The 16,049-nt window shown below is 48.0% G+C and overlaps 1 protein-coding gene across 2 annotated transcripts in view; it reads right to left on the reverse strand.

The window, feature by feature from the left end:
* Positions 1 to 16,049, reverse strand: part of LOC119970740 (hepatocyte growth factor activator-like) — a 107,854-nt gene that overhangs the window by 21,035 nt on the left and 70,770 nt on the right. For both annotated transcript variants that reach the window (XM_038805849.1, XM_038805848.1), the window contains exons 11-15: positions 15,054 to 15,185; positions 13,166 to 13,276; positions 11,100 to 11,274; positions 3,934 to 4,028; positions 1,255 to 1,495 (exon numbers count right to left, since the gene is read on the reverse strand). In XM_038805849.1, the coding sequence (XP_038661777.1) occupies positions 1,255 to 1,495; positions 3,934 to 4,028; positions 11,100 to 11,274; positions 13,166 to 13,276; positions 15,054 to 15,185 (754 nt within the window). The remainder of the gene's footprint in view (positions 1 to 1,254; positions 1,496 to 3,933; positions 4,029 to 11,099; positions 11,275 to 13,165; positions 13,277 to 15,053; positions 15,186 to 16,049) is intronic.

Below are 16,049 nucleotides of genomic sequence, written 5' to 3' on the forward strand. Positions count from 1 at the left end.
CTGATTACCTCCATCCCCAATTCCACAGGCAGCGCCGGGCATTCCTGAGCTAAATCCCACCTTTTGCAGGTTGGTCCAAGCACGTTCCGGCATCACGGGAAATCGGGTGCGGGAGGAGGATTCCTGTCGGGCCTTCATCTGCATCCCATTAGCGAGATGCAGATCAGTTTCACGCCTGTTTCCAGTGGGATCGCTGATCCACCATTGGAAGACCCCGTTGCAATTTCACGTTCTTGAGAAACCGATTTTTGGGCCTCCCGCCGAGTTCTCCCCCCCCCCCCCCCCCGCCCCACCATTGATCCCACTCCCAGGTGGGACATGGCAGAATTAGACACGTAGGGGGATCTTGAGCCCACGTCAGCCGTCAGCGTAAGTGACGACACGGCCACAATGCTCCGATACTTGGGAAAACGAGATTCGCTGGCGAGATCTCGTTTCCTGATTTTCCCGTCCCTCGTCAGTGATGTAACGAGGTTTGCGCCCTGAGGATTTCCAGCTCAGGCAGTGACCTGGCACTGCCCCTGGCGGTACTGCCTGTGGGGTGGGGGGGTGGCAGTGGGAAGGCGATGCCTGGGGGGGGGGGGGGGGTGCAGAAGCTATGCCTGTGGGGGAGGGAGGTGGTTCCTGTGCAGAGGGGTAAGTTGATGCCTGTGGAAGAGGAGGGGGATGCGATGCCTGTGGGGAGAGGAAGTGATTCACGTGGGGGGGGGGAGGCAATGCCTGTGGATTGGGGCGGTGATGGTGCCGGTGCCTATGGAGAAGGGGAGGCAATGCCTGTGGGGGGTTGCGAGGGGGAGGTGATGGCTTTTGCAAGGGTGCCAGTGCCTGGTGGGGGGAGAGAGCTGAAGCCTGCGAGGGGGGGGGGAAGATGATGCCTGTGGGAGGGGGGAGGGGATGCCTGGGGGGGGTGGGAGGAAGCCTGTGCCTGTAAGGGGGGGGGGGGGTGGGGAGAGGTGATGCCTGTGTGGGGGGACTGCCGGTGCTGGTGGGGATGGGGCAATGGTTGGCTGGTCCATTTCAGAGGGGGGGGGGGGTTAAGAGTCAACCACATTGCTGTGGGTCTGGAGTCACATGTAGGCCAGACCAGGTAAGGACGGCAGATTTCCCTCCCCCACGGAACATACGGTAATCGATGTTAGTTTTGTGGTTCAATTCCAGAATCATTAATTAAATTTAAATTCCACTAGCTTCCACGGTGGGATTTGATCCCATGTACCCAGAGCAGTAAGCACTAGTTCAATAGTCCATAGTTACCTATGAGTGAAGCAATGGGCAGCAGAGACGACCCAGCATGAATATATCAGAGTTCCAGCACAGACGTTCTTCCCAATGTAGAGGGCTGCTAACCAGGGCTGGGAGCCAGGCATGGCTGAGGAGCCCCCGACAATCCTTGGCCTTGGGCCCTTTCTGGCATGTTTCCCGCACAAGGGTTGTTGTCGACGAACTATGGATGCTGCAAATCTCGCAATAGGGGAGAGTCTCCTTGGCCATACATCTGAAAGACAGACTTAGTGTGAGGTAAACCAAACTCATGGCCAATTTTTGCTCTCAGGGTGACCCTGAAAAAAAACCAGAAAGAGGTTACATTTGCGTAGCGCCTGACACAACCTTCGGGTGTCCCAAAGTGTTTTGCAGCCTTTGAGCTGCCGTCACTGAAATGAAATCAAAATGAAATGAAAATCGCTTCATTGTCACGAGTAGGCTTCAAATGAAGTTACTGTGAAAAGCCCCTAGTCGCCACATTCCGGCACCTGTTCGGGGAGGCTGGTACGGGAATTGAACCGTGCTGCTGGCCTGCTTTGGTCTGCTTTCAAAGCCAGCGATTTAGCCCAGTGCTACGGAATGTGGGAAATGCAGCAGCTAATCTGTGCACAGCAGGATCCCACAAACAGGCAAACGGTATTGACAAGATAATGTTTTTTTTTTAAACTGGTGCTGGTTGAGGGATGAATTTTGGCCAGGACGCCACAGAGAATTCCTTACTCCTCTTTGACGTGGTGCCCATGGAACGTTTTCATGGAATCATAGAATCATAGAATTTACAGTGCAGAAGGAGGCCATTCGGCCCATCGAGTCTGCACCGGCCCTTGGAAAAAGCATCCTCCTCAAGCCCACACCTCCACCCCAGCCCCGTAACCCAATAACCCCTCCTAACCTTTTTGGACACAAAAGGCAATTTAGCGTGGCCAATCCACCTAACCTGCACTTCTTTGGCAAAGAGACATGAGAGGCTGGCTCCCTCTGCAGGACTCTCAGTGACATGCCGTACAGCTCCCTCCCTGCAATTGTTTCTCCATAATCCATCTCCCAGCCATGAGGGCCAGGTTTATCAACAACATAATGTCTGAAAGATAACGCACGATTTCCAGTAATTTATATTTGTGTAGAGACCCAGAATGTTTTTGTAAATTGAGATCGTTTGAAACTATATCTCGCACTTCAGAGCTGAAAATGAAATGAATGAAAATCGCTTATTGTCACGAGTAGGCTTCAATGAAGCTACTGTGAAAAGCCCCTAGTCGCCACATTCCGGCGCCTGTCCGGGGAGGCTGGTACGGGAATCGAACCGTGCTGCTGGCCTGCTTGGTCTGCTTTAAAAGCCAGCGATTTAGCCCAGTGTGCTAAACCAGCCCCAATCCAGGATGGGATTGTTGTTATTGATATGGGGATTGGCGTATTTGTTACTGATTATTGTTTATTGTTGGTGGCTGTAAATTTGGGAGAAAATGTGAAAAAGAAGAAAAAAATAAAAAAATTTAAACTTGCTGATCTACCCTCCCACATTCGTATCTAAATCATATCTAAATTGTAGCAGATAAAGAAGCAATAACGGGCAGCATTGTAGCATTGTGGTTAGCACTGTGGCTTCACAGCGCCAGGGTCCCTGGTTCGATTCACTGCTGGGTCACTGTGCGGAATCTGCACGTTCTCCCCGTGTCTGCGTGGGTTTCCTCCGGGTGCTCCGGTTTCCTCCCACAGTCCAAAGGCATGCAGGTTAGGTGGATTGGCCATGATAAATTGCCCTTAGTGTCCAAAAAGGTTAGGAGGGGTTATTGGGTTACGGGAATAGGGTGGAAGTGAGGGCTTAATGTGGGTTGGTGCAGATTCGATGGGCCGAATGGCCTCCTTCTGCACTCTATGTTCTATGTTCTATGTAACGACATGAGGGAAAAGGGATTTTCCAGCGAGTGGTTAGGATCTGGAATGCCCTTAGGGCAAGATGGAGACAGACTCAAACAGGCCTTCAAAAGAAAATTGGATAATTGACATGAGGTAAACCAATCTGCAGGTCCTATGGGAAGAAGGCAGGGAAGTGGAGCTTCTTTTTTTCAGCGAGCTGGCACGGCCCCAATGGGCCGAATCGCCTCCCGTGTTGTAACCATGCTATGATTAATGGAGAGACGTTAGAGTTGAGCATTGTCAGAGGATGATGCCAACAGGCCCGAACAGAATCTGGATCCCAACTCGCCTCACAGTCTGTAATAAATTGAGCAATTACAGTGAGCTCCCGGGGAATTGTTCAGTCTTCAGTGAACGGTCGAGGGATCGTTATTGGCCAAGACACCTGGGGGGAGAAATGAACCCATTCTTCAAACAGTGTTGTTGCATCTGTTACATGCGCCCATCAGAGCAGACTGGCGTCAGTTTTGTTGAATTTGTAGCAGTATTGACACGTTGGGCTGGATTTTTTGGCTGCCCCCCCCCCCCCCCCCCCCCCCCCCCCCCCCCCCCCCAGCAAGATGGCCACGGGTGGCACAGGGACCATGCAAAGGTCCATTGACCTCGGGCGGGAATTTCGGAACGCCGGGGTGGGGGCGGCCGGAAAATCCCACCCATTCTCTCAATATTGAAGAAAGGACCATGACGTGAATTGCATACATTTACACCCAAGACTAATATGATCAACTAATCGGAAAATGTCGGGATACTCACTTGTTGAACCGCACTTTGCGATATTGCAATGTTCCCAGGACACCTGGTCGTCCAACATTATATAACACCAGGGCTTCTCGTCACCATCTGGGTTTCTGTAACAGGCAATTCGATAACGATTCTACATTTCTACATCGTGCAATTAACTTTCCCAACAAACTGACTTGTACGCACAATGCACAAGGTAGCAGATGGAAAGGAATAAAGTGTCTTTCACTATCTCAGGCCGTCTCAGAGTGCTTTGCCATGAAGTACATCTGAAGAGCAGTCACTATTCCAACGTAGGAAACATTCTACACACAACAAGATCCAACGAGCAGCAATGTGATGAAGACCAAATACACTGTTTTAATGGTGTTGACTGAGAGATAAATATTGGCCAAAGTCACCAGGGAGAACGCATCTGCTCTTTTTGAATAATGGAATGGGAACATTTACATTCACCATATAGAATAGAACAGTACAGCACAGAACAGGCCCTTCGGCCCTCGATGTTGTGCCGAACAATGATCACCCCACTTAAACCCACGTAACCCGTATACCCGTAACCCAACAATCCCCCCATTAACCTTACACTACGGGCAATTTAGCATGGCCAATCCACCTAACCCGCACATCTTTGGACTGAGGGGGTTGTGATAAATGTAGAAATTGATTTACATTGTATTTTATATCCTCTGCAGTAAGGTTTTTAAAAGCCTGGGTTAAGGTTTATATTTGTTGCAGCAATGGTATTAAATGGCCGAGGTTAAGGTATCCAGGCTGTGTGTCCGCTAAAGCTGTAATTAAGAAGTCGCAAGGAGTGAAGTCATGATTGTTTCTACCCCTTTACTTGTTTACCTATTGACGGTAAATGGAACATTGTATGATTGCTGGAGTGTCCTTGGCCAGTTCATAATTTACAAGAGATTGGATTTAGTCCCAGCTAAGCAAGTCATGTGACACATTACAGTTACGGAATTAATGGGAGGAGCCAGGTCTGCCTGTAGTTTGGCAGTTTGCCATAGGGTTTGGGTCTCTCAAGACAGGAGGACTTTAAGTTGAACAACAGTTTTGCCAAATGCTGCTAGGTTGGGCAGAAGAGTACTGGTTCTGCTCCTGAAAGGGTGTCTCTCTCCAAAGGTCTCTACGTAACTGAGCAAGTAATCTGTTTGTTAACTTTATTTCTAAGTGGCATTTGAAGTTGCACAATTGGAGTTAGTAGCAGGTATAGATATGATTTTTTTTCACCCCGTGTTTAAAGAACTGTTTAGTTGATCATTGTAAAGCTATTTTCTTTGATGATAATGTTGCAAAATCTGTGTTTAAATTAAAGTTTGTTTTAATATAAAAGATACCTATTGGTCAGAGTCATCACTGTGAAGCATCTTTTCCTCACAGTTCTACAAATTAAAAACAAAATTATTTAGGGTTCTTGTCCGGTTTCCTAACAAATACTGGGATCTGGTCCGGTATCTTAACAGGGTGATGGGTTTAACTGGTCCACCCAAAGGTTGATGTGTTCAATCTCCTCAGGTAACATGCTGATTAAAGCATTTGCCTTGATCCACATTTGACTGGAGCCATTAAACTTCTGGCCGCAGAGTCCTGACTAAGATCTGCTCAAAAGTTCTCAAAACACCCTTAGTGTTGGGTGGGGTTACTGGGTTATGGGGATAGGGTGGAGGTGCTGACCTTGGGTAGGGTGCTCTTTCCAAGAGCTGGTGCAGACTCGATGGGCCGAATGGCCTCCTTCTGCACTGTAAATTCTATTGTATCTATGAAAACATTAACCTGCCCATAATACAATCATAGAACATACAGTGCTGAAGGAGGCCATTCGGCCCATTGAGTCTGCACCGACCCACTTAAGTCCTCACTTCCATCCTATCCCTGTAACCCAATAACCCCTCCTAACCTTTTTGGTCACTAAGGGCAATTTATCACGGCCAATCCACCTAACCTGCACATCCTTGGACTGTGAGAGGAAACCGGAGCACCCGGAGGAAACCCACGCAGACACGGGGAGAACGTGCAGACTCCTCACAGACAGTGGCCCAGCAGGGAATCGAACCTGGGACCCTGGCGCTGTAAAGCCACAGGGCTATCCACTTGTGCTGCCCAATCAGCTAGAGTCAAGGTGGTTTTGTAAATGGGAAATCGTGTTTGACTACTTTATTAACGTTCTTTGAAGAAGTAATAAACAACATGGAGAGTGGGGAACCTGGAGATGTGGGGTACATCTGTGTTTCCAAAATGCATGCAAAGAGGCGCCACACCAAAGGTTACTCCACAAAATAACAGCTTATGGCATCGAGGAGAACTTGGTTAGCTAACAGGACGCAGAGAGTAGCGATAAAGCGGTCAGGAACATAAGAACAGAGAAACAGGAATGGGCCATTCAGTGTTGAGCCAGCTCCACCATTCAATTAGATCATGGCTCATCATCGACCTCAATTGGCAGCACGGTAGCACAGTGGTTAGCACAGTTGCTTCACAGCTCCAGGGTCCCAGTTTCGATTCCCAGCTTGTCTGTATCGAGTTTGCACATTCTCCCCGTGTCTGCGTGGGTTTCCTCGCACAGTCCAAAAATGTGCAGGTTAGGTGCTAAATTGCCCTTAGTGTCCAAAACAAAAAGGTTAGGTAGGGTTACTGGGTTGCGGGGATAGAGTGAAGGTGTGGGTTTAGGTAGGGTGCTCTTTCCAAGGGCCGGTGCAGACTCGATGGACTGAATGGCCTCCTTCTGCACTGTAAATTCTATGAGTCTCAGTGCCATTTCCCCACACTGCCTCCTTTATGACATTAGTATCCAGGAATCTATCAATTTCTGTTTTGAACATGAAATGAAAAATGAAAATGAAAATCGCTTATTGTCACGAGTAGGCTTCAATTAAGTTACTGTGAAAAGCCCCTAGTCGCCACATTCCGGCGCCTGGTACGGGAATTGAACCGTGCTGCTGGCCTGCCTTGGTCTGCTTTAAAAGCCAGCGATTTAGCCGAGTGAGCTAAACCAGCCCATACTCAGTGACTGAGCTCCCACAGCCCTCTGGGGTACACAATTTCAAAGATTCTCCAACTTTTGGTTGAAGAAAATCCTCCTCATTTCATTCCTAAATGACTTGTCCCTTCTCCTGAAACTGTCCCCTGGTTCTAGACTCACCAGCCAAGAGAAACATCCTATCCATATCCACCCTGTCGCGCCCTATAAGAACTTTGTAAGTTTCAATGAGATCACCTCTCATTCACCGAAACTCTGGAGAATACAGGCCCAGTTTCCTCAATCTTTCCTCACCAGACAATCCCACCACCCCACGGAATAGTTTGGTGAACCTCCTTAAGGTAAGGAGAGAAAAACTGTCCACAATACTCCAGGTGCGGACTTGTTACAATCGCAGCAAGACATCTTTATTTTTGTTCTCAAATCCCATTGCGATGAAGGCCAATATACCAACTGCCCTCTTAATTGTTGCGCCTGAAGACCAGCTTTAAGTGCCCCAGCTCCCATTGGATCAACATTTCTCAATCTCTCACCATTTAAGAAATCTTCTGCCTCTCCGTTTTTTTCTACCAAAGTGATAATTTCGCACGTATTCACATTATATTCCATCTGCCACGTTCTTGTCCATTCACTTAGCCTGTCCAGGTCCCCTCGAAGCCGCCTTGTATCCTCCACACAACTTACACTCCCACCTAGATTTATGACATCAGCAAATCTGAAAATATCGATCCTTACATCCAAATCATTCATATAGGTTGTCACAGGCCCGAGCACTGATCCTTGTAGTAATTGTACTAACAGTCTGCCATCCCGAAATTCTGTCTGTAACCAATTCTCCATCCATACTGGTATATTTCCTCCAATCCCATGCACTCTAATTTTGTTTACTAATCTCGTGTGTGAGACCTAATCAAAAGCCTTCAGAAAATCCAAATATACCACATCCACTGGTTCCCCTTTATCTATGGCACAAGGAACATCCCCATAAAGCTCCAACAAGTTTGTGAAATATGATTCCCCCTTCATAAATCCATGCTGACTCTGCCCAATTTTATCAGTACTTTATTAGTGTCCAGTTATCACATACTTTACAATAAAATAAGCTGGTTTAACACAGTGGGCTAAACAGCTGGCTTGTACTGCAGAACAAGGCCAGCAGCGTGGGTTCAATTCCCGTACCGGCCTCCCCGAACAGGCGCCGGAATGTGGCGACAGTAACTTCATTGAAGCCTACTTGCGACAATAAGCGATTATTATTACAGATTCTCACGTTTTCCCGATCATGGACATCAAACCAACAGGTTTGTAGTTCTCCATTTTCCTTCTTCCTCTTTCCTAAATAGTGGGGTTACATTTGGATTTGTTTATCGTCACGTGTACCGAGGTACAGTGAAAAGTATTGTTCTGCCTACAGTTCAGATAGATCATTCCGTACATGAAAAGAAAATACAAAGGGCAAACATAACAAACACAATATTTGCTACTTTCCAATCCATTGGAATCTTTCCAGAATCTGTAGAATTGTGAAAGATTACCATCAATGCATCCGCTATCTCTCTAGCCATCCCTCTCAACACTCTAGGATAAATCTCATTTGGTCCAGGGGAGTTAGCGACCTTCAACCCAGTTAACCTTTCAAGTACTACCTCTTTACTAATACTAATTTCTTCTAATTCTTCAGTCTCACATGTGCCTTGATTGTCTAGTATTTCTGGGAGATTTTCTGTATCTTTTCCCTTGAAGATACGCTGTTTAGCGTCTTCGCCATTTCCCTGTTCTCCACGGTACATTTTCCTGTCCCCAACTGTAATGGGCCCACATTTGTCCGAGTTAATCCTTTCCCTTTTACTCACTTAAAGAAGCTTTTACAGTCTGCCTTTATGTTCCTCACTAGTTTGCATTCATATCTTCTTTTCCCTTTATTAAACGGTTCCTTGGTCCTCAGTTTCTGGTTCCAAATTGTTCCCAATCCCCAGGCTTACCATTTTTTCTGGCATCTTTATCAACCATTTCCTTCGACTTAATGCAGCCTAGAACATAGAACATAGAACACTACAGCGCAGTACGGGCCCTTCGGCCCTCGATGTTGCGCCGACCTGTGAAACCATCTGAAGCCTATCTGACCTACACTATTCCATTTTCATCCATATGTCTATCCAGTGACCACTTAAATGCCCTTAAAGTTGGCGAGTCTACTACTGTTTAACTTTATTGTTGGCCAGATGAGTTAGCAAATTGTAACTCGTGGAGTGCCACAGGGATCAGTCCTGGGCCTCAGCTATTTACAATCTGTATCAATGATTGGAAAGAAGGGACCGAATGTACAATAGCTAAATTTGTTGATAGCACAAATGTGGGTGGGAAAGAAAGCTGTGAAGAGGACACAAAAGTCTACAAGGAGACTTAGAAAGGTTAAGTGAGCGGGTACAAATATGACAGATGAAGTGTAAAGTTGTCCACTTTGACAGGAAGAATTGTAAAGCAGTGTGTGATTTAAATGGAGAGATATTCCAGCACAGAGGGATCTGGATGTCCTGGTGGATGAATCACAAACGTTAGTATGCAGGTAGCACAGGTGATTAGGAAAGGGCAGTTGTTAACACTGCTGCCTCACAGCGCCAGGGACCCAGTTCAGTCACGGGATAGGGTCACTGTCTGTATGGAGTTTGTACTTTCTCCCAGTGTCTGCGTGGGTTTCTTCCGGACGCTCCAGTTTCCTCCCACAGTCCAAAGATGTACAGGTTAGGTGGATTGACCATGATAAATTGCCCCTTGGTGTGTCCAGGGATGTGTGGGTTCGGTTATGGGGTTACAGGGATAGGGGCTGAGTGGATGGGTGAGTGGACATGGGTAGAGTGCTCTTTCGAAGGGTCAGTGCTGACTCGATGGGTCAAATGGCCTCCTTCTGCACTTTTGGGATTCTATGAAAGCAAATTGAATGTCATCAGTTATTGCAAGGGAAATGGATAAAAAGTAGGCAAGTTTTTGCACAGTTGTACTGGGCCAATGAGACTGCATCTGTGTTTCCTTAGAGATGTGGTCTCCTTGCTTAAGAAAGGGTATAATTACTTTAGAAGCAGTTCAAAGAAGTTTCATTCAACTGATTCCTGGGATGAATGGGTTACCTTATGACAGTTTGGGACTTAATCCATGGGAGTTCAGAAGAATGAGAGGAGATCTTATTCTCCTGTGGGATCCTGTGGGATCCTCACATGGTGGATGCTGTTAGCAGGTTTCACCTTGTGGAGGAGTTTAGAGCTAGGGTGCAAAGTTTAAAAATTAGCGGGATCTCCCCCTTAAAATGGAGGCAAAGATCATTTCTTTCTCTCAGAGGGACGTTGGTCTGCGGAATTCTCTTTCCCAGAGAGCTGTGCAAGCTGGTTCATCGAATATATCAAAAGTTGAGCCAGAAAGATGTTTTGAGCAACTAGGAAATCGAGGGTTATAGGTGACAGACAGCCATGGTCTTATCGAATGGTGGAGCAGGCCCAAGGGGCCAAGCAGCCCATTCCCGCTCCAACTTCTTGTGTTCTTCTATTGTCCTTTCTCTTCTAACATCGATGACGTTGTTCCACTCTACTTACACTGAATTAATTATAGAACCATACACAGAAGAAGTTCACCGTACACGTGCTGGATTTTTGAAAGAGTTAGCCAATTGGTCCCACTCCCCTCACCTCTCTCTCCGCAGTCTGGCAAAATGTTTCTGTAATGGTATGTATATATGTAGAAAACTAAAGGTTGAATTATTACATCTCAGTGTAACACAACCACTAGGGGGCACCACTGGATCCCACTACTGTATAAATAAGAACACCTCGAGGACCTTGGTCTCTCTCTTCCAACCAGGAGTGACTAGACAGTAGAGTGGAAGATAGATAGATCACAGCATAGTTTAGCACGTGTAGTTTGAATTAGTTAATACTTTAATATAAATTATTTGATTACTAGTTATAGTTCTGTGGAGTGTGCAAACTCAATATTAATCAAGCGTTACACAATAAATTGGTTGCTTCAAGTTGAAGACTCGTGGTTTCCTCAGAGTCACACCATCAGACCATTCTGGATAAGAAACAAAGAGTCACGAGATATATTACCAAAAGAGTAATATAACAATTTCCTTTCAAGTATTTATCCAGAACCCTTTTAAAAGTTGCTATGGAATCTGCTTCAGTCCTTCGGTTCCTACCTGCAATAGGAGTGATCGCCCAGGCCCAACTGGAGAGCTTCTTCCAAACTACTGATGTTTAGCCTATCTCGCAAGAACTCCTCATTCCAAGGCATGCATTCGATTAAAGAGGAACTCTCATCCTCAGTGCCTTTATAAGACATCCCATTGTCTTCATAACAGGTAGCTTCCATATCTACAGGCAAACAAATTTCTGTTAGATCATAAGATTTTGAGTCTACAATTGGGAAATTCCTTGTGGATGGGGCGGGAGCCAATGGATGTGTAACAAGGATTTTGGGAAGAATCTTGTACTCTCCCTGGTGATGGGTTTGGTTGTGGTAGGGCAGCGTTTAATTGGGTAGGAGGGTGGTGGGAGAAGGCCCACGATCTTCCCCTCTCCTCCCCGATTAAGTCCATGGCAGGAAGGCCTGAGAATGGCCATTCTGTCCTCGCTTAAACACTTTATCCTGCCACCGCTGGTGTTAACCAAGCTGTGGGCAGAGGGTTCTCAATACAGGTGGGAGAACAAGCAAACCCTATCTGGCTCCTGGGTGGGGGTTGCAGTGGGCAATTGGAAGAGTTGAACCTGCTGCAAGATGCCCCCTTGCCCTTGTCGTTGTCCTGCGCTCCGCCCCCCACCTCTTGACCCCCCCCCCCACCTTGCCTCACTCACCTCAGGCCTGGAATCCAGCATGGATCCGAGGCCTCGGGTGGGCGTTGTACTGATAGCAGCCATCAGCTCCCATGTGGCGTGCCGCTCAATCGAGATGTCAGCCTCTGATTAGCTGGCAGCTCCTGGCGGGTGGGACTTCTGCCAGGAGAAGGCCAACTACTAACTTGTCAAGTGCCCTCGAGTGGAACAAGATATGGGCCGGCCTTCCCAAAAAGAGGCAACGTGGGACTCTCATTGAGTCTCCAGCTGGCAGCCGAGACCCCCATCCTCCTGACAAGAATCCACCTTCAAGCTGAAGACTTGGGCCACGTTTTCCAGACCCTCCCGGCAGGCTTTCCACAGTGGATACGGCGAGCATTTGGCCGCCACCGAAATCTTCCAGTCTCGCCAGAGTCTGAGGGCTTTTGCATGGGTTGCCTGCCCCACTGCCGGTGAACCCACCCTGGAGGGGGGGGGGGGGGGGGGGGACTTCAATGATACTGGAAGATCCCACCAGCAGGTGGGGCTGGGCAATCCCACCCTTAGTCGATTGAGACTTGGGAAATCATACAAGAAACCGCCTGGTCACAGAGCAAGTAGAAATAAGTGAACAATCGGCTGCTTTGTCCTGGATGGTGTTGAGCTGCTTGAGTGTTATTGGAGCTGCATTTATCCAGGCAAGTGGGGACTACTCCATCACACTCCTGCCTTGTAGATGGTGGACAGGCTTTGGGGGGGTCAGGAGGTGAGTTACTCGCTGCAGGATTCCCGGCCTCTGACCTGTTGCTGGCAATTTTTTAAAGAATTATTCATGGGAAGTGGGCATCGCTGGCTGTGCCAGCATTTATTGCCCATCCCTAATTGCCCCCCTCCCCTGAGGGGGCAGTTAAGAATCAACCACTTGGCTGTGGGTCTGAAGTCCCATGTCAGCCAGACCGGGTAAGGACGGCAGATTTCCTTCCCTAATGGACTTTAATGAACCAGATGGGTCTTTACGACAATCGGCAATGGTTTCTTGGTCACCATTAGACTTTAATTCCAGATTTTTATTGAATTCAAAATTCACCACCTGCAGTGGCGGGATTTGAACCTGGATTTAGGTTTCTGGTTTACTAGCCCAGTGACAATACCACTCGCCACCACCTCCCTAAGCAATGATCTCGCTGTTGTCATTCGCACTTTCTCTTGACCCGTCTTTCATGAATCATTAGTTAATTTTATTTGATTGACCCTTTACGCTTTTTTTGCCTTGTCCATCATCTCCTTTGCTTTCCACCATCTCACAGTCAGCGTTGTCAGCTTTAACCGCGTTATCAGCTTTAACCCTCTCTGCAGACGTTGCCAGACCTGCTGAGACTTCAAGCGCCTGCCGTGTTTTACTGCATGCACTGAAGTAAAACATGTGAGAGCCGGTCCCAATCCAGGCACGTACCTATATCACAGTATTTCCCCGCAAAACCTTCTCTGCACTGGCAAACGATCTCTCCTGTGTCGGGGATTGCTCGACACTCACCACCCTGGAGACATTGGTTAACTTTGCAATCTGAAAAGGTACGAGAGAATTAGCGAAAGAAAAACATACAAGCAGACAAATGAGGAGCAGGGGTAGGCCACTCGGCCCCTCGAGCCCGTTCCGCCATTCAGTAAGACCAGGATTGTAACCTCACCTCCACATTCCTGGCTACCACCGATAACTTTTCGCCCTCTTGCTAATCAGAAATCTATCCAGATCTGCCTTGAAAATATTCAAAGACTCTGGGTGAATTCACCGAACAATTTCAAAGTCCGGTTTCGGGCCCGTTTAGCCGGGTGATTGGCGTCGGCAGCAATGCAGAGATGGAGACCGCGATTCAACGGCACTGAGACACTTTATTGGGCTCGGTGGTTTTCTTCCCGATCAGGGCCGGACTTTGAAACTTTTCCCGCACTGGGGAGCTGAACTTGCCGGCGTGACCGGCTCCTCACAGATCGCGGCGCCATTTTAAAAGCTGCCCCCCCCACACTTTCAGGACACCCCGAACATTTCTTCAGCTCCCTCAACCCCCACCTTGCAGAGGAAGCCATTGATCTCACAGGGAGTTAGTGAGTAATGTATTAGATTTTTTAATGTTCATGCAATACCCCCATCCCATGAATAAATGAAAAAAGATGACTTATAGAATCTTAGAGCATAGAAAGAGGCCATTTGGCCCACATACCAGTGCTGGCTCTTCAAAGTGGTATCTAAATAGTTCTACTCAAACTGCTTTTCCCCACTTGCTCTGCAATTTCCTCCTTTTCAAATATTTATACAATTCCCTTTTGAAAGTAGATACTTCCCTGCAGACGATCCAGTCCAAAATTTAACTATTTCATAAATATTTCTTCCTTATCTCCCTTCTAGTTATTTTACATCTTAAACCCTCTCGTTACCAACCTTTCTGACAGAGGAAACAGTGTTGGTGGGGAGGGGGAGAGGGGTGGGGGGTGGGGGCAGTTTGCTGACAGTGTCTGAAGGTTTCTCTTTTTTGAGTCTTTGGATTTGTTTGGTGGCCGCCTTGGGTGGGCCTCTTTGCTGTTCCTTTAAAGTATCCTCTGGCTAATCCCACTTGGTGGAAATGGCTGACTCCGGATTGAGGGGGTGGGGTGGGAGACCCCCAATTCGCTTGGTCACGTGGAACATTAGATGGATGAATGGCCCAGTGGCACGATCGAGCATATTTGCTGACCTTAAGAGCTTAAACTCCTGGCTCGATAATGGGGACAAATAATGGGCATGGTAGCATAGTGGGTAGCACGGTTGCTTCACAGCTCCAGGGTCCCAGGTTCGATTCCCGGCTTGAGTCACTGTCTGTGCAGAGTCTGCACGTTCTCCCGTGTCTACGCGGGTTTCCTCCGGGGGCTCCGGTTTCCTCCCGCAGTCCAAAGATGTGCAGGTTAGGTGGATTGGCCATGATAAATTACCCTTAGTGACCAAATAGGTTAGATGGACTGGGTTACAGGGATGGGGCGGAGGTGTGGGCTTAAGTAGGGTGCTCATTCCAAGGGCCGGTGCACCTTGATGGGCTGAATGGCCTCCTTCTGGACTGTAAATTCTATGATTCTATGATACTCTTTATAAATGTTGCGATTTTGAATGTGTCTATCGAATCACCTCTTAGCCACCTCTGCTCCAAGGAGAATAATCCCAGTGTCTCCCGTCATTGTTCAGAACCAGGCCCCAAAATGTCAGTTAAGGGTTTCAGCCAGCGAGGGACCAGGTATTAACATAGGTGAGGGGAGGGACGAGCGAAGGACTAGCCTGTATGAATAAGGGATGTGCTATGAATTCTCAGTGATACCTTCATACTGGACTCTGTGACATTCAGGCCCCCCGTCAACACACAGGCAATTTTCAACCTGGTCTCCAACTATTCGGATCCATCGCTCTCCAATGAGGAAGTACCTGTGTTGGGCGCCATCGAAGCATTTCACTGAAACGCAGAGAAAGAGAAAATGACCACATCAATGCAATGTCGAGAAAAATGTTGGGTGTGCAATGATTGTGGTGGTAGGGTGGCACAGTGGTTTCCACTGCTACCTCACAGCGCCGGGAATCTCGGTCCAATTCCGGCCTTGGGTGACTGTGTGGAGTCTGCACGTTCTCCCCGTGTCCGCGTGGGTTTCCTCCGGGTGCTCCGGTTTCCTCTCACAGTCCAAAGACGTGCAGGTTAGGTGGATTGGCCATGATAAATTTCCCTTAGTGACCAAAAAGGTTAGGAGGGGTAATTGGGTTACGGGGATAGGGTGGAAGTGAGGGGATAAGGTGGAAGTGAGGGCTTAACTGGGTCGGTGCAGACTCGACGGGCAGGTTAGGTGGATTGGCCATGCTAAATTGCCCCTTAGTGTCCAAAAGGTTAGGTGGGGTTATGGGGATAAGGTGGGGGATTGGGCCTAGGATGCTAGTTCGGAGGATCGGTGCAGACTCGATGGGCCAAGTGGCCTCCTTCTGCACTGTAGGGGTTCTATGATTGGATCTCAGGCTTATGCGAGCTGGAGATTTCCCCACGGCAGACGTTTTGGTCGAATGCATTGCCTTTCAACAAATGTACCCAGCGTGTTTTGTTGTGCCTCATCATCTAAGGCCTAGGGCAACACGGTAGCATAGTGGTCAGCACAACTGCTTCACAGCTCCAAGGTCCCAGGTTCGATTCCCCGCTGGGTCACTGTCTGTGCAAAGTCTGCACTTTCTCCCCGTGTCTGCGTGGGTTTCCTCCGGGTGCTCCGGTTTCCTCCCACAAGTCCAAAGATGTGCAGGTTAGGTGGATTGGCCGTGCTAAATTGCTCTTAGTGTCCAA

This window comes from Scyliorhinus canicula, chromosome 8 (assembly GCF_902713615.1).
Source record: "Scyliorhinus canicula chromosome 8, sScyCan1.1, whole genome shotgun sequence".
Taxonomy (NCBI): Eukaryota; Metazoa; Chordata; class Chondrichthyes; order Carcharhiniformes; family Scyliorhinidae; genus Scyliorhinus; species Scyliorhinus canicula.